The sequence below is a fragment of the Balaenoptera musculus genome, chromosome 5, assembly GCF_009873245.2.
Source record: "Balaenoptera musculus isolate JJ_BM4_2016_0621 chromosome 5, mBalMus1.pri.v3, whole genome shotgun sequence".
NCBI classification, from domain to species: domain Eukaryota; kingdom Metazoa; phylum Chordata; class Mammalia; order Artiodactyla; family Balaenopteridae; genus Balaenoptera; species Balaenoptera musculus.
The window spans coordinates 21,930,778-21,949,906 of NC_045789.1; the positions used below are offsets into that span (position 1 = coordinate 21,930,778).

A 19,129-nucleotide genomic window follows, 5' to 3' on the forward strand; every position below is an offset into this window, starting at 1 on the left:
GCTTTACCCACAAGGCAAAACACCTGGGAAGATATCTCTCCTTCAGCAAAAATAAGTCATTTCATCCTCTGTCAATGAGGTCCTAGATCAAACGATCCATGAGAATCACTTGCAAATCACTATTAGTACAAACTACTGAAAGAGAGTTATCTGTTGGACCGGGACTATTTTAAACTACAACAGAAAGGCCTTCCACACTGTGGAAAGCAAAAGGTCACCCTTAGTCAATTCATAACCCAGGTGTGTCATTCCAAATTTAAGTTGAAACAAGATAAAACTCTTAAAACTTCTTACCATATCCGCCAGAGATATATAGAGGAACATGCCTCCAGCAAGGGCAAATATAACATTTGGAGCAAAATTATTGCCCACCAAGATGCCAAAAGCTAGCCCAACGTAGCAGGAACACGCAGAAAGGAAATTGAATAACAAGGCTTGTCGAGTACTCATTCCTGCATTGAGTAGGATCACAAAGTCCCCTAAAAGAAGAAGGACATATCAAGTGAGTAGGGTTGCTTTCTTACTTGGGGATGAAATAAAAGAAAATCATCATCGTCTAAAAAAGGGCTCCGTCTTTTTGAGGCATCCGCAGGATTTTTAAGAGTGTGTCACCTGAAACGTCTCCCTCCCCTGAAACCAAGAAGCACCGGACTTGGAGAACAAGAGCAGAGTCCCTTGCCTAACTCATGAGGGAACTCCTCGCACAGGATGGCGATGGAAGTGCTGAGTCCCTGCAGAAGAGACAAGGTGCAGGAGGCCCCGATGGCCAGGCCGTCGATGAAATTGTGCAGGGCATCACTAAGTGTTATCATCCAAGCAATGGTCCCTATTTCTGAGAGCTTCGGCCCCTTCAAACAGGTACATGAGCTTGACTCTTTGTTTCCATCCTGTAAAAGAACAGAAAATCAGTCAACAGGATACCACCAATATTTCTTGAAAGTCTAAACGATACGCAGAAGTGGATGTGTTAACGTGTTGAGAGAGACAAATGTTTCCACCAGAAAAGTCTTTCATAGTAGATAGGAACCCCTAATCATATAAAACAGAGAAAAAAAAAGTATGGGAGGGAGAAAAGAAAGGAAGAGATTGACAGGCCTTGAACAAACCACTTAAAAAACATTTCGCTTTGGTTTCACCTTCAAACAATCCTTTCGACTTGTATGAACAGATTCTTACTACTGCCTTCCTAAAGTGTAACTGATATTAACCAAGAATTTGATTTATTCACAGTCTTTAAAGAAGTTTGTCAAAGACTAAATTTAAAGTCTCTTCCATGTCACAATTTAAACGTGAGATCCACATTTAAAGCATGATGATATCAAGGAACATTTATTTTAATCTATCTTATGCCACTGTGTGACTGTGGGCAAGGAATCTGGGCCTCAGTTTCTTCAATTGTGAAGTGAAGAGAGTGTACTCAATGGCTCATTTATTTTTCAATGACTTATTAAGTTTCCACGGTATTCAGGTAGTGTGCTGCATGTTTAGGCTGTAACAACGTGGTCCCTACAAGCTCTAAATTTCAATGATTCTCTTAACAAATTCCATGAAGTGTGATTGGAACAGGCTTGCCTTTACACAACACTTCTTTCCACTTTGAAACAATAATAAAAATAGAAAACCCTACAACAGACCCTTTGCAAGAATTTAAATTTCCATCAAATTTACAAAATTGTATAAAATCAAATGACAAATGCCAACTGAAGCATTTTCCAGAAACTGTGGAAAAAGATAATAAAAGGCAAATTCATTTTTAAGCAGGGAAGCAATTTGCAATTAACTGGAGAACATTTTATTCCTAATTCTCCTTCCTGCAACTCTACCTCAGCAGCTAATCAACATATTTATTGAACACCTGCAACTGTACAACAGTGTGATGGACGCTATGGGAAGTGCACAGAAGTGGGAAATAAAGCTTCTATCTTCGAGAAGCGTATTTATCTTGGAGAAACAAGATGTAAAGTATACGACTGACTCTTTTAAAAATGTGCAACATATATCAGCTGAAAAGGGCTTCCTTCAGAGCAATCATCTGCGCGGTTGTGCGTGTACTCTGACGTGACTTCATTGCTCAAAACACTTTGGGGACCTCCTTTCAGAATTGAAGGTAGATCCTGCCACACATCTTTTCACTGTTTCATTAGTGGCAAATCTTCAGCTTTGAGGGATGTTTTTTGTTTGTAGACACAGCCAAAAGTCATTTGGAGCCAATAAATTCTTAAATTAATATGAAAGGAGGGAGGATTGTTAGTAGTAGTTGCTAGCTGTTAGTAGTGGTAGAAACAGTAATAGCAAAGGCATATGGTGTTTATTATGTGCCAGGCACTGTACTAAGCGATTTAGATATTTAATTCCTTTAGAACCATTCTATGAGTTAAGTACTGCTATTATCCATCATTTTATGGTTGAGGACACTAAAACAAAGAAAGGCTGGTGAACTTACTAGCGATACAAAAGAAAGAAGTGTGCTTTTTCTAGTAACTGTTCTACTACTCCAAACTTATGGTGGGGAGGTAGGGAACACCTCTTGTTTGTGGTAAAGTCTGAAGGCAATTTGCAAGGAGAATACCCCTTTCTCTCAAAAACACCTGAAGCAACGTTGGAATAAGTATTTAATCTCCTTTTACTTTAAAAGGCAATTCTCATCAGCATAAAAAGAATTCCATCTGGTTTTAAAATGTGGTCTTTTTACTGTATAGTGTTAAAACATAAACTGAGGCAAATTAAAAAATTTAAGATCTTATTTGAGCAAGAATGGATTCCAATCTGGCAGTGTCAAACCAGAAGTGGTTAGGAGCATTCCATGGACAGGCGCAGGGAGACACTTTTACCGAGAAAAGACGGAAGCAGAGCAAGGAAATTATTGACTGGCTACACCTTAAAGCCTAGATGGGTGTTTGCGATGGATTGTCCTTAGGTTTTGATTTTGTAACACTGAGGCATTTACAGGCTTAGATTTTGGATTGTTTACATATGACATTAGAGCCACCTCAGCCTAATTGCCTCCCTGTTTAATTAATTTAATAATTGATATATCTTCAATGCACAATATAATAAACAACAGTGACTTAGTTCATGTCAAATGGGTAGCTCGGATAAGAAATGCTCCAGATCAGGAAGCAATTACTGCCAAAAGAGAAACAAAGGCAGTCATGAGAAAAACCCACAGAGCAAGTGACCTTGGCTTTGCAAAAACCTACTGCCAAGATACATTTAATAAGACCAGTTGTTTTCCTCTTCCAACTTGGTTTACCTAATCACATATTTATAATTTCCTTATTTACTTGTGATGATTTAGGGGAAAGATTATAAGACCAAGTCTTGACTACCTGATATTTTGTACAGAGTCTGTATACAAACTCCTTTAATTCTGAAAAAGAAATTAAATTAATATATCAGGCATGGTTCTCTTACCTCTGATTACAGATATTATTCACTCTATTTATTATGCTTCCTTTTAGCCTTATAATCTTAGGTCTCAAGTGACACTGTTGGGTAGGTTAACAGTTATACATTTTTAATAGTCTTAGAACAAATGAAAGAGGCAAACATTCACAAACAGTACTTTTTTAACTCACCTGGAACAAAGTCACTGAGCAGAGAGACAATTAAGTCAAGTCCCTTTAGTTAAATCAGGGAGTATTCTTCTCTTTCCCTTTATTTTTTATTTTTCTTTGCTCTTGTTTCTTGCTTGCTTTCTTCCTTGTTTGACTTATATACTAAATGTGAGGCTCTTTCTAACCTCAGCCATGATAAAGCAACTCAATCTAGTGAAAAGCCCATCACTAGATGGTCCAGGAGAACCAAGTTCTCGCTCGGCTCTGACAAGAATTACTGTGTAATCATCAGCAAGGCTCTTAACATTGCTCACCTTAATAATTAATGAAAATGAAAATCAAAGCAAAGTGCAGACTAATCAGAATAGGGGGAGAAAGAATAGCATGGACCAAAGTTATGAGAGGAGAGGGGACACTGAGTAGAATCCCAACGTAAGTATGGAGAGGAAGAAGCAGAAAGTAAAAGAAAAAAAAGTACTAAGAAATCAAAATGAAGAAAGCAAGTATGCTTATTGCAGAACAGTCTAAGTTTAAGCAAGGAGGAAGAAGACCGAAAAGGAACACAAGGAGAGGAGGAGTGGCATGAGTTGGGAGGAAAAGGAAGAGGAATCAAAAGAGGAAGATAAAAAGGATGAGGAAAAGGAGAAGGTGAAGAAGAACAAGGAGGAGGAAGATGAGGAAAGAAAAAGAAAGAACTTAGCTATCCTGCATAGGCCACAGGTCATATAAATATGGCTTACACCTGCAGTGAAACACTATGCAGAGTAGTGGAGATGATGAATATTTTATTTTTCCACATGTAAAGATGTCCAAAACATAGCATTGAAGTTTATATATATATAAAACAACATGTCTAGTGGGCACCTTTTTGTAAAAATTATTATTATAACTTCATGATGGTCTAAGCGCAAACATACTTGGAAAGATATATACAAAAATGCTAATCAGGGGCTTCCCTGGTGGCGCAGTGGTTGAGAGTCTGCCTGCCAATGCAGGGGACACGGGTTCGAGCCCTGGTCTGGGAAGATCCCACATGCTGCGGAGCAACTGTGCCCATGAGCCACAACTACTGAGCCTGCGCGTCTGGAGCCTGTGCTCCGCAACAAGAGAGGCCGCGGCAGTGAGAGGCCCGCGCACTGCGATGAAGAATGGCCCCCGCTCGCCACAACTAGAGAAAGCCCTCGCACAGAAACGAAGACCCAACACAGCCAAAAATAAAATAAAATAAAAACAAAAAACAAAAAAAAAAAACTAAATGGAAGAATTATGTGCACAGTAAATAATCTGAAGTTTAAAAAAAAAAAAAAATGCTAGTCATGGTTCTCCCTAGGAGATAATACTGTGGATAATCCTTGGGTTTTTTCTTTTATCTTTTATGGGTGTTCTGGATTTTTTTTTCTTTGCACTTATTATATATTATTTCAATACTCAGAAAACAAAACATTAAAGCCATGGGGTGAGAACCTCACGAGAGGGAAAAGTGAACCTGTGTTGACTCAGGAGTTATCATCAGCGAACCAGGTAAAGCTGGAGAAGCAAGCTGCCTGGCAGGTTTGGTCTGCATTAAAAAGAGGGTGTATTGTCCCACTAAGTGAGACTTTTTTTGTTAAGTTAATGGCATGAGCACTGTCAGACCTCACTATGCATTGGAGGAGGCAAGGTGAGTCATGATTAATAAAAATTTTTTTGTGGTTTACTGTCTATATGTTTTATTGATAAGAAGGTAAAAGCGAGCAACCACTGCAGGTGAAAGTTAAATTTCAAATTCTACATCCCATGCTGAAAGAATTTTGCAGAGCAAGAACTCTGGTTAAAAAAAAAAAAAAGTCAAAAAGGAAAGTAGAAACACTTCAAAAAACATAACAAAAATGGCAAAAGGAAGCATAAATAAACAAACAAAAGCTGACAATTGTATGCAAAGGAACATAAAATCTATACCCATAAAAGAGAATTTAATGTAATATAAATAAAAACAATAAAATATCATTTTAAGAGGCTGCAAATAAAGAGAGGTGAGAGTTAAATAAAGGGGCACTGAATGCAAGCTAGCTTAATGATTAAAGGGTATGGGCTTTGGCACAAAATGGGTGTGAGATTAAGTAATGGCTCTGCTACTTAACAGCTCTGTGCCATTTGGAAAGTTACTTGGGTCCTAGCTAACATAAGACAAGAAAAGGAAATAAAAGGTATACACACATAGGGAAGAAATAAATAAAACTGTTTTTGTTGGCATATGTCTATGTAGAAAATGCAAAAGAATCAAAAAAAAAGCTTCTAGAATATAATAAGCAAGTATAGCAAGGTTGCAGGACACAGGTTAATATATAATAGTTGCTTTCCAATATACCAGCAATGAACAAGTGGAATCTGAAATTAAAATCATAATACCATTTACATCAGCACCCCCTAAAAATGAAATACTTAGGTATAAATCTAACAAAATATGTGGAAGACCTAGATGAGGAAAAGCACAAAACTATAATGAAAGAAACCAAAGAAAAACTATTCTGTTCATGCATTAGAGGACTCAACATAGAATTGTCAAGATGTCAGTCCTTCCCAATTTGATCTAGATTCAGTACAATCCCAGTCAAAATCCCAGCAAGTTATTTTGTGGATATTTTGTGATTCTAAAGTTTACATGAAAACACAAAATACCTAGAATAGCTAACACAACATTGAAGGAAAGAAACGAATTTGGAGAACTGACACTATCTGACTTCCAGACTTACTATAAACCTACAGTAATCAAGGTGGTGTGGTACTGATGAAAGAGTAGACAAACAGATCAATGGAACAGAATAGAGAGCCCAGAAGTAGACTCATATAAATAAGGTCAACTTATCTTTGACAAAGAAGCAAAAGCAATACAATGGAGAAAGACAGTCTTTTCAACAAATAGTACTGGAAGAAGTGGACATCCACATGAAAAAAAAAAAAAAAAGAACCTAGACACAGGCTTGACACCCTTCACAAAAATGAACTCAAAATGGATCATAGACCTAAATGCAAATGCAAAACTCTAAAACTCCTAGAAGATAACACAGGAGAAAACCTAGATGACCCTGAATATGGCCATGACTCTCTTCCCAGGTTCTAGTAACTGCTCCTTCTTCGCCATCCTTTGGGCCCAGGGATGGTAACAACTTTACCATTACTGGTGCCTGGTTCATGCACTACTCTTATAACCCACTCACACCTTATGAATAAATCTTCCTCAAATTATTCTAATCTGAGTAGTCCATCTGTTTCCCATTGGGATCCTGATAGAATCACTGGTACTGGAAGTGGCCACAAAAAACAGACCCCCAAAAATGGAATTTAATTGGGTTTTTCATATATTCAAAGTATGGAGAAATGGGACATTGATTACCCATGGGTGGGCTTCAATTTTCAATGAAGGCCAGAACATGAAGGGACTCTGCAAGCTCTAGGCTCTATTGCAAGCTTTCCTGCCAGTTGGTTCTTAGGACCCAGCAGAGCCAGTGGAATTGGAATAATCTGTGGCAGACAGAGATGCTGAAAGGAGCCTTCTGGCAATCCCTGATCAGAGAATCACAGTGCAGACCCTTAAGATGTTAGGTTAAAGCCATGACCTCTTTTGCCATTAACTATTCTTTATCTCAAAAGCAGTTCCTTGTTTGTTCCTAGGTCCTTCTAGAGACTTACCTTGTGCCCATGGAACATCCAGTGGCCCTGAGATCATTCCCAGCAAGCCATAAAATCAGCTGTTCACACCAGCATTCCATCATTAAATTGTATATACAAGTACAAGCCCACACCAGTCTTGAAGACACAGATGGCAATGGCCATTGTGATTCAGACTCTCATAATCTAAACCTAATACTTCATCTCTTTTCCCTTAACAACAATAAAGCTACATGGGGCATTTCCTATAGCCAGTTAACTGTGAATAGTGAGTGTTTCAGCACCAATCAGCTATACAATCTTACTCATAATGAACTTAAAATAAAACAATAAAGATAAATCCTCCAAGTGGGCAGAACTTTTGAGTGTTGTGTTGAACTTCGTGTAGAAGTAATGGCCTGAGATATACATCTACACTAACTCATGGGTGGGTGCTAAAAGAGTTGGCCAAGTGATCAGAGACTTTCAAAAAACAAAATTGGAAACTGGTGGCAGAGATCTGGAAAAAATACATAGATGGACCTCTTGTAAAAGGCACAGAATATGAAGACAATTCTATTCCATTAAATCTCATAAGAGGCTATCACTGAGGATGGTCTCAGTAATAAAGTGAGCAAGAAGACCTGACTATAAATGTCACTTGGTATCTTTCATTGTCCATCCCAATGTTTGCTTAATTTATCTCCCAGGCTCCCTCCTTGAGGGGCAACCTAGGCTGGCTATGTCCCTAATTAAAGATCACTGCGCCACCGAACAGTGGCTTTCTGTACAAGATTAGTTCCCTCCCAGTTCTAGTAGCTTCTTCCTTCCCCTTTCCCTTTGGACATAAGATTGCTAACAGCTCCACCATTTCAAGCCCCAGGTTTACTGCACTCTCCCCTGTGGTTCACCCACAACTTGCCCAGAGCTTTGTAAACTGCTCTTTTTCTATTTTTTATTTATCCTTACTTGAAAGTGCCATCTCTTTCTGGAAAGGACACGATTGATTCAAAGTCAAATGCTCATTCCACATACAACATTCACAGACTCTTTATATACTATTATATATATTTGAACAGAAAAACTTACGAAAAGGATTAAATAGACACAAAGATATAAAGAGTTAAAGGCACTATACAAATATAAAATTTCGATGGGCTTTGCTTTTATGGCTATATTTTCAAGAGATTTCAATGGACTTTATAGCTGATGGTTCCTTTGTCCTTCCTCTAGCCCTGAAGAGTCAGTCTCAGCTCACTATAACCAAAATCAAACTTCATATGAGAAAAGAGAAATTAATTTTATCTTTAATGCATATAACCAAATATAATTCAAATGCACTTAGTCTAGTCATTTGGTTTCAAGACAAACCTCATAACTATTTTCAAAACTCTCTTTGCCAATGAAAATAACCATTAACGAGAAAATAATAATTTCCCGAAAGCTTGAAAATTGTTTCCTTTCCCTCCATCCTTTCTGTGAGATGTGATTGAAGTTATTTAGCTCTTTAGGAGTTCAAATAATTATCTTTCATTTGCAGTTGGGACCATATCATTTTACTCTCCTGATAAAAATAACTTAGGAGAAATCTGAGGGGTTTGCAAGAAATTATGCTACTATTTTGCCAATGGAACTTAGAGTATATACTAATTAAGTATTTACAGTTACCCTAATGGACTACTTACGCCTCTCTAAAAGGATGCCTACTGTTACTACAGATGGAGGAGGGCATTAATGCTCTGATACATTCGAGAAGCAGGATACCGTTTCTTAGAAAAAGCTTGCATGATGTACTCCCCAGCCCACGCAACTCTCATTGTTACCGAGAAGCCTTAAAGGAAGTCAGAGCACCAGGAAATTGGTTACATTTTCATTTAAGTTGGAGAAATTTGTTGCGGGGCTCCTGAAAAATGGGGTTCCCCAAAGGCAGGGATATCTACATTGCTCAGCATCAAGTCTTCCAGAATAATTCAGAGGAGGAAACAGGAGTAGGGTGGGATGTGGTAGAGGAACCGGCCCCATGCAGCAGCTGCCTGTGTTGTAATTACCATTTGACATGAATTATGTGAAAAGAACTGAAATAAAGAAGATCCCACCCAGTGTACTACAAGTGATTGACTATCGAGCCCTGCAAAAGATGAGGGCAGGCTGATTGGCAGAGATCTAGAAATGCAAGCCTCTCAGAGCAAGAAGTTTGGGAAAGCAATGAGAGGCAAGGGGTGACAGGTGACAAGAGGGACAAGAGCAAGTGCCAACCGCAGTCACCGCGACAGAAGAGGCGATGGAGACCACAGGGGGGGCACTAAGAAACAGGCAGTCTGCCAGTAGAGAAGAAAGTGAGCAACAGAGGGTTAGAAATAACCCTGTTCTCTGAGGAGGCAACCGGAACCGGTCTATATTCCAACAGTTTAGAAAAACAGAGCATCTCTACTTAGTATGTGGAGAGTGAGGGGTGAGAACTACACAGGGAATAAGGGTACCAGGACCTCATTCCCTCTTAAAGATGCAAATAGATACTCTGAAGATTTGCTCACCAGTTTAAGAAAAGAAATTTGTATTGAGGTATAGTTGATTTACAATATTGTGTTAATTTCTGCTGTACAGCAAAGTGATTCAGTTATACATATATATACATTCTTTTTTTATATTCAAGAAAAGAAATTTGATAGTGAGGAATTGCGCATGAAAGACACAGGATGTGCTCAGGGAGCTCAGAACAGTAAAATGATAATAGTACTAGCACAAGTCATTAGTAGTAAAGTCATTTAATCTTCACAATAACCCCATGAGGTTATGAGTTCCATTTTATAGATGAGGAAATTGAGTTATAAAGAGGTTAATTAAGTAACTTGCCCAAAGTCACACCTCTAGAAAGGCGCAGAGACAGGATTTAAACTTCTATGCCAAACAAGCTACGCCTGTGATCTCCAGAAAATATGGGGTTTTATTTTCTCTTATTCACTCCTGTTCATCCCGTATCTAGCACTGCAGGCACCCTGAACATCTGTTGTCTGAATAAATGAAGGTCAAGTAATAGTAAAAGTACATTTTCTCTCATGACAGGTTCACAAATCATTGTCACATGAAGCATCTATTCCAGTCTTTCCAAAGAACAAACATAAGGGCAGTGACATAACATGGGTAAAGAGTGCATAGAAAAATGCTCATTAATCAATTCCAAATTGGTTCATCTACATTAAAAAAAAACACTCTGAAAGTGCAGAAGTGTTTTTGTTGTTCTTTTCTTGTTTTGTCACCAATTCTTTAACGTCGTGGAGCCACATCAAAAGCTCCTTGTGGACAAGGATTTTTTTGTTTTTCATTTCAGCCCAAAGTTTAATATTAGTAGGTGTTCAGTAAATTTTTCTTTTAAATAAATCAAGGGGAGGGGGGTCTTGTTTTGCTGAACTGGATGGAGTAATGGAATGCCAAATCACACCCCAGTCAGCAGACAACAGTACCTCCACATCTGTCCCGGTGACCTCCGAAGGGCAGAAGACTTTTACCAGCAGCCGCCTTGCATCTAACTGGAGGATGCTTACACGTTTTTCAGAAGATGGTTGGAGGAAGGGTGCAAAAAATCATAGTAGCAACAAAGGCGACTAACGCTGTTGAGTGCTTACCATGTGCAAGGTACTCTGCTAAACGCCGTGAGCTGAGCACCTCTAACATCCAATCGCAGATGCAGTAATGCAGGTACTAGAGGTAAGGGCTGGACCCAAACCACACAGCCAGAGACGGAAAAGCCATTGAACCCAGATGATTTGACTCCTAAGCCCATGCAATAAAAGGCACAGAAGACTGCTCAAAAGGACTGAGTTTTTCCAGATAAGAAATTCTGCGTTCAGTAATTTATTCCCATGATAATGGGTTATTTTATTGCTGTTGCCAGTCTCCATCATGGAAGGTGCCAGTAATTCAAGTACCTCTGGTTTTGAGTAGAATACACTAAGCTGATGTTTTGGGGTTTGCTAACACTTCAGACACACTTAAAATAATACCTCCAATCACTGAGGGAATAAAACACCATCTCGGGCTTTCAAATCTACTCCATATAATCTGTTGTTTACAGACTGCAATATGGATAGGAAATATACAGTTGTTTTTTGACTGTCCCTTCCTGAGTCTGTTACATTTAATTTAATAATATGTAATTTTAGAACCAGAGGCTTATTTGAGATTATCCATACTTACTTAAACGTTAAAACACAGTAACACTTACTTTGAAGGAGTTCCATCTAAAATTTTCTCCAATGCCATTTCATGCCAGCATCCCTTGTGCCTTCGCTACTCTGATCTTCTTTCGATTCCTAAAACCCACCAAACTCTTTCCCACCCTGGAGACTTTGTGCTGGCTGTTTCCACAGCCATGACCGTCTTCTCCCTGATCTTTGCACAGAGAGCTGCTTCCTTCAGTTCAGATTTTAGCTTAAATATGTTCCTGACCACCCAAACTAGCTGCCCAGACATCATCACATCACCACATTTCAATTCCCTGCACAGCATCTGTAACCCTATAATGTTGGGCTATGTACCCACGGGAACAAAAACAGTGCCAGAGATCGGAGACATTTTCTGTCTAATTTGCCACAATATCTCCAGGGGGTGGAAGAGAGACTGGCATTAGGCATGTGATCACAGGATACATGACAATTGAATGAATGACAGAATGAAAAACTAAATACCATACTTCTGCCCATTAATACAGCTTTACTGATTTGACCTGCAGACCAGGATGTCATTCAGAATGTGAAATGTTACCACAAAAGAAGGCTCAGTTTAAGATTGCCTTTATTGTTTTAATACATAAGTTGCATGACTGAAATTTTGGTCCAAGTCAGAAGAACTACAAAGAATCCAGAGAAATTTTCTGCAAAATGATGCCCTCCCAGTAAAGGATCGTTGCAATTTTACTTTCCAAATGTAAAACAATCTCTAGATTTGTTTGTTTTGCAGCCTAGAAAACTATTGATGATCCCTCACTTCAGTTTTTCTGATATGTATTTTATAACCTAGTAATAAAAGTAGATAAACTAGAAAGCATCAAACCAGAGACATGCACGGTTTACTGAAACTTCAAAGGTGATCTTTATTGGTGCTTTCTCAGCCATTGCATTTTTTTCTTTAATCTGCCTTCACTGAGTTGCTATAAAGGTTTAATAAAGTCATGCTCATTAAGCAATCTGATAATTCTCAGTAGAAGAAGATTCAATAAAGTTTGTTCTTTTTTTGACTTTTAATGCTCTGATACCTGATATCAGAAATAAGAAGCAAAAAGAACCACTTTTAAAAGAAATGGGGGCTCACACATTGAGGTTTCTCCTTTTGACTGATAAGAACTCAAGCTTACAATAGATCTGAATAAATTGGGCCATTGATCAACACGGTGAGCAAAGTTAAAGACAGGAGAAAGTCACCACTTAATTAATAAAAAGGAAGAGTCATTAACTTAATTGCAGTGAGATCCTCAAAAAGGGACTGAAATCCCCTATCTAAAAAGCAAGCACACGGTAAAATCAAATTCCACCACCCAATCAGTGATCTGACTGTAACCTGACGGTACATTTATTAAGAGTGAACACCTAATTTGGTCTTTAAACACCTTCAATTATTTTTATTCACTAAGATAATCAGTGAAGTATTTCTAGTTATAGAAGTGCTTTGTGTGATCTGGACATTTGCCTCAGACATAAAACTGAATAGATAGGAATATATAGGCAGATAAACATCTGTGTGTGTGTGTGTGTGAGAGAGAGAGAGAGAGAGAGAGACAATCTGCTAATGCTCTACTACAGGGTGTAGTAGTGTTAAACTCAAAAAACATCTTGGCAAGACCACACTTCATTTGCAAGATACTTTAGCTTTGTGATCTTTCTAATTTAGGATTCCTATTTTTGAAATATATAGAATAAATATAACACGGAATACTAGAATATAGAATAAATTCTACCTCCCCAATAGCCTCTCCTTGGGACATGAATTTTACTTATTACAATAAAACATCTCATGCTTTGGCAAATTTTCCATCATGCAATCCACTGAGTAAAAATTACTCACCAGGTCTTGATCCAGTATTCCCAAACTGCAAGATGCAGCATGTAAAAAATATAGCACCACATAAATATTTTCAAATGAGCAAACAGCAAAAATTTTTCTAAAAAGAGACCAATTTTGGCAAGCCCAGTGTTTATGACATGGACATCTTTTATAAGTCAACCTTTAAAAAAGCCTGAAAAAGCTGATGTTAAAGACACACCAGCAATAGAATATATATTTACATTTTTCCATTGTTTATGCTAGTTTGCATAATAAAATTAAGCAACTCTTTCTGATGCCCAGAATAACTTACTTGAACCTCGTAATTTTTTCCCTCATTTTTCAAAAGAAAAATGTATTGGCATTCATCCTCAATTTTTTTTTATCAATCAGCATGCACAACAAAGCAACACAGCAATTCTTCATTATACTAATGGTGGAAAAATTAACTTGACATCAAGCCTAATTGAGTAAAACTTCACTAATTCTAAATAGGGATAAGTCCTGCTTGATTAGTGAAAGCAATTTAGTATAGAACATGTTTAGATAAATACACTTTTATAGCTTTCCAGAATTCACACCCACAAATAGCTTCCACAGCAAGCACGGGGTGTAGTAGAGGGCCTTCAGAAAATCTGCCACGTTGTATGGATAAGATTAATGTAGCATCTCAATTACAAATAACAACTTGGTGTTTCTTGAGATAACTTGAAAACTTTAGGTGCATCTTCCTAACAAATTATTTCAAAAGCAATTTTTATAGAGGATGCCAAAGTACTCTACAGCCCAGTCTATAAGCAAAATGTAACAAATCATACGTTATTAGCTATGACAGGTTAGCAGAGTCAAATTTAATGAGGTTTCACTCTGCAGGCAATCCTCAAGTTGCATTGCAAAAGTTCATTTGTAAGTTCATGGTTAGAAATCAGAACTGATTAGAGCAATGTTCCCATTAGGAAGGTCGTGTCATGCCTATATACGGAAGGAACATGGGGTTGGAACTCAAGACCCCAGGAGGGGATCTCATCGTAACTTTGCCATTTATTATCTGTGTGAACCTGTGTGAGTTATTTAACTTAACTGAGTCTTAATTAAATCTGTAAATAGACTTAATACCTATTTTCCAGGACTTTTGTAGGAATTAAACATAGTATCTGTAAGGCACCTACTACAGTGCTCTCTACTCCCACCCCTGGGCATTTATTTTCTTTTATCAAGTATCTCTCTACATCAGAGACGATTAGCTGGGAGGTTGTAAGGGTGTTTCAGTTGTAGGGGTGTACATACTTTAAATTGTATGTAACAATTGGTGGGTCTGTATATTCTTCTGTTGCAAAAGTTCATGCATTTCATCAAACAGCTTCCTAAGGGGGATTCTTAAGACCTGCTCTACAGGGGTACTTGCTTAAATTTTTAAAAATTAGAAATGGCCAAATGCTTACAAATAATAATTGGAAGTATCCTCTGCACCTAGGTTACCATTTCATCCTATCTTATTTACTTAGCAACCTCACACCTATCCTTCACGATTGGTACAAGCATCATCTTCTCAGGAAAGCATCTGGGACCACTTCATCTGCATCACTTCTCACCCCAACATGTGCCACATCTTTCTCAGCACAGCAACTTGTGTATAAATCTACTAAAGTACTCATCACACCACGCTATAACTATTTTTACATGGATATACGTACCTTTAAGGAATTCCAAGTACATGGTAGATTCTTAATAAGTGGATAGAATTTTTTCCCACAAAAAATGTATTTATATTTGGTTTTCATTAAAAGTAGTCAAAAACACTAATTCAAAAAGATAAATGTACCACAATGTTCATAGCAGCACTATTTACAATAGCCAAGACATGGAAGCAACCTAAATGTCTATCGACAGATGAATGGATAAAGAATATGTGAGATAGATGACAGATAGATACATACATACATACATACATACATACATACACACGATGGAATATTACTCAGCCATAAAAAATAATGAAATTTTGCCATTTGCAGCAAAATGGAAGGATTTGGAAGGCATTATGCTAAGTGAAATAAGTCAGACAGAGAAAGACAAATGCTGTATGAGATCACTTATATGTGAAATCTAAAAAATACAACAAACTAGTGAAAATAACAAAAAAGAAGCAGACTCACAGATACAGAGAACAAACTAGCGGTTACCAGTGGGGAGAGGGAATGGGTAGAGGGGCAATATAATAGGGGTAAGAGACCAAAAAAAGGGTTATTATGGGATTATATGAAGACATCTGTGTGAAACTTTTGAAAATTATAAAGCACTATAGAATTTAAAGAACCTTTCATTCAACAAAAAAATTGATCTTAAAAAGTAGTCATTTTAACTGATGAGAAACATGCACATCAGAAAGCAACTTGGCTTTGGTAAAAGAACTTTGAGTTTGACAGATCTAATTTCAAATAAATCTTAACCTCTCTGAAATTCAGTTTCCTCATCTGTGAAATGGAGATAATCACACCTACCAATTGAGGGTGTACATGAATAACATTTGTCTAGTACTGAGTATATTCCCTGCACAAGATCTATACCACCAACATCACACCACTAACTACCGCCATCACAATTATTGCTGTTAATTATTCAGGAGTGACAGGTAACAGAAATCTAACATGCCTATTGATGGATTGCTCTACCTGACACTGACTATGGCTCACAGACCAGAGAAAAGAAAATCTGTGCAGGGACAGCTTTCAGGAGGCAGAGCGCAAAACGATATTTCTGGAACTTCGTACACAGGAGCAGGCTACTTTCATATGTGACCCCCTGGTTCCCAGAACCCTCCAAAGGTTGCAGGCATGCTGTTCTCGGGGTCTGCAACAGTGTGGGAGTCTACCCAGGTGGAGTATCACCGTCTCTGCCTTGCACCCATGCAGAGTATTGCTTGAGTTTGTGAGCCCAGGATGTAAAGGTCAACATTTCCACTCCTGAAAGTAAGGACACAGGCTCAGGGTTGAGAAATCTGCCTTTCTGCCCAGCAATCTGTTATCATCTCTAATCACCTCTTAACTACATTAACAGAGAACCTATTCCAAGCTTTTCCTCTCTTCGCCAACCCCACGCTCCTTACTGCTACTTCCCACCTGCCTGAGATGGAGGCATCTGACACACACCCTCCCCTCCACCCACAAACACAATCTCCACCTTCCACTAGATCTCCGAATAAAAACCCTTCTCCTTTTGAAGATCAGCAGTTCCACTCGTGTTCTAATTCCCTTTTAGTTTCTTCTCTAAGAATCTGCTGCATCAGACCTTCTGGCCACGACTTCGATTGTTCTCTGCTTCCCAACCTCTCCTCTCTGTCTGCAATCTCCTTTAGATTAACGAACTCCTGAATCCGGATCCTCCCCTGAACTGCTGTTCTCCCTCATTCTTCTTCCCTTCAATGACAGACTCCTTGAAATAATTCACTTCTCTAGTCTTTTTCTGCATCCATTTATTAAATCCGGCATTTCCTCTCCTTATAGACTACTGCAGCAAAGTAATCCCTAAAAAGCAGCTATATCTGACTTCAGAAGCATTGAAAATTTATAAATTCTTTACTAAGAACTTTTTGAAAACACTGAGGAAAGACTTATTCAGTACACACAGCACCATTCTAAATACCCTTCAGACCTCTCTTCCTGGCCATAGTTTCAGCTGTCAGGGCAGAACCTCCAATCTCTACTTTCTTGAAAATTCTTCCAAATTTTTCTCTCCCCCCGCCCCACACACACAGCAGTTCTCCATCTTCAGATAAACTTATTATTATGGAAGCTGATTGATTATTCTCAATCATTACTCTGCGCTGGGGCAATGCGAACAAAGACATATTATCAAGGAGAGTCTGCAGTATACTGAAGGTCTATGAGGTTTCTTCTCTTTACTGCTGGAAACGTAGCACCACTCCATCCCACCCCAGCCCCTGGCCATTTTCTTCTACATTCCTCTCCAATGGTCCTGAGGACAGCATTGCCTACCTCATGGGACTTTGTGCACCAAAGTGTCTTCTAATGAACTTTGACGCTGAGAAGTTTTGGTCTAAAGGGAAAGCAAATCAACCTCAAAATTCAACTGCCTTCCTATCCTTTATTCAAACTTGCTATTTGGTTTTATTCTCTGCAAACTTCCATGAAAACCCTGTTCTCAACTCTTCTGGAAACCTTCATTAATATAACTCTTGACTATAAATTGCTCCTGCACTGAAGTAATCCATCTATTTTTGAACCTTCAAAATGTACCCCACCATATTTTCACAGAAAACCCATTCATAAAATGCTTTCCTCCTTCCAGTTGACTTGTGCTTATAAACCTGACATATGAGCCCACAACTTTGTACCAAGCTCCCTACTCGAAATCAAGAGCTGCCCAATCAATATTCTGCCATTGAAATAGAGAACGTTGTGGCTTTGAGGCCACACACAAGGTTGGCTGTTGTTGCTCTCACTTAATCCCCATAACTTCTCAGGAAGATGGTCATGTTTGGTAATACGGACGTGGTAGTAATAAGATTTAATATTTACTTCATAGCTGTACTCTTTCATTACTTTTAAAATATTTCATTTCGTTTGTAATAATCCTGATTGCTAGAGACTTTTGCCAATTTAAAGATGAAAAGAAATCGTTTTAGAAAAGTAAAGTAACCTGATTAGTGGTAAAGTATAGTTGATTTACAATGATGTGTTAGTTTCAGGTGTACAGCAAAGTGATATATGTGTGTGTAAACATATATGTATATTCTTTTTCAAAGTCGTTTCCATTATAGGTTATTACAAGATATTGAATATAGTTCCCTATGCTATACAGTAGGCCCTTGTTGCTTATCTATTTTATATATAGTAGTTTGTGCCTGTTAATCCCAAACTCCCAATTTATCCCTCCCCCTTAGCAACCATAAGTTTGTTTTCTATGTTTCTGAGTCTATTTCTGTTTTGTAAATAAGTTCATTTGTATCATTTTTTAGATTCCACATATAAGCGATATATGATATTTGTCGTTCTCGGTCTGACTTACTTCACTTAGTATGATAATCTCTAGGTCCATCCATGTTGTTGCAAATGGCATTATTTTGGCTCAAGTTCTTTTGACAAAACAAAGTTGCTCTAACTTTCATGTTACTAATCAATTAACACCTACTGAATAATACTGTAGTTCAGAAATGACACAATTTTGCCAGAAAATATTCTTATTTATTCATTTAGTCTTTCACTCTGCTTTAAGAGTCCTCAATTCTAAAAGTAAAAAAAAAATTCTTCTCAGAAAGAGAGAAGCATTGCAGATTCTTAATAGAGATACATTTTTCTTCGTGGATTTCTAAAATTTTTAAATAACAAACATTTTTTAAAGTTTTTAATTAAAATTTATAAAATGAAAAAATTAAAGTAAAAAAATTAACTAAGGGGGCTTCCTTGGTGGCGCAGTGGTTGAGAATCTGCCTGCCAATGCAGGGGACACGGGTTCGAGCCCTGGTCTGGGAGGATCCCACATGCCGCGGAGCAACTGGGCCCGTGAGCCACAACTACTGAGCCTGCGCGTCTGGAGCCTGTGCTGCGCAGCAAGAGAGGCCGCGATAGTGAGAGGCCCGCGCACCGCGATGAAGAGTGGCCCCCGCTTGCCGCACCTAGAAAGAAAAGCCCTCGCACAGAAACGAAGACCCAGCACAGCCAAAAATAAAAAAATAAATAAATAATTTAAAATAAAAAAAAAATTAACTAAGTATAGATTATCCATACTTTATAGTACAGAAAAAGAAAAAAATTCCAATAAAATTCAACACTGAGAAAAACTCTTAGTAAATTCTGAATATGAGAGAACTTTCTTGATCTAATTAATGGTATCTATTGAAAAAAAAACAAACTAAAGCCAGCAACCTACTGAACTTAGAAGTGTACCCA

General features: G+C 38.0%; 1 protein-coding gene across 1 annotated transcript in view; it reads right to left on the reverse strand.

Moving 5' to 3' along the window:
* The window catches only part of SLC39A8 (solute carrier family 39 member 8), a 70,302-nt gene that overhangs the window by 3,301 nt on the left and 47,872 nt on the right, over positions 1-19,129 (reverse strand). The window contains exons 7-8 of the mRNA XM_036853295.1: positions 680-887; positions 295-479 (exon numbers count right to left, since the gene is read on the reverse strand). Coding sequence (XP_036709190.1) covers positions 295-479; positions 680-887 — 393 coding nt within the window. The remainder of the gene's footprint in view (positions 1-294; positions 480-679; positions 888-19,129) is intronic.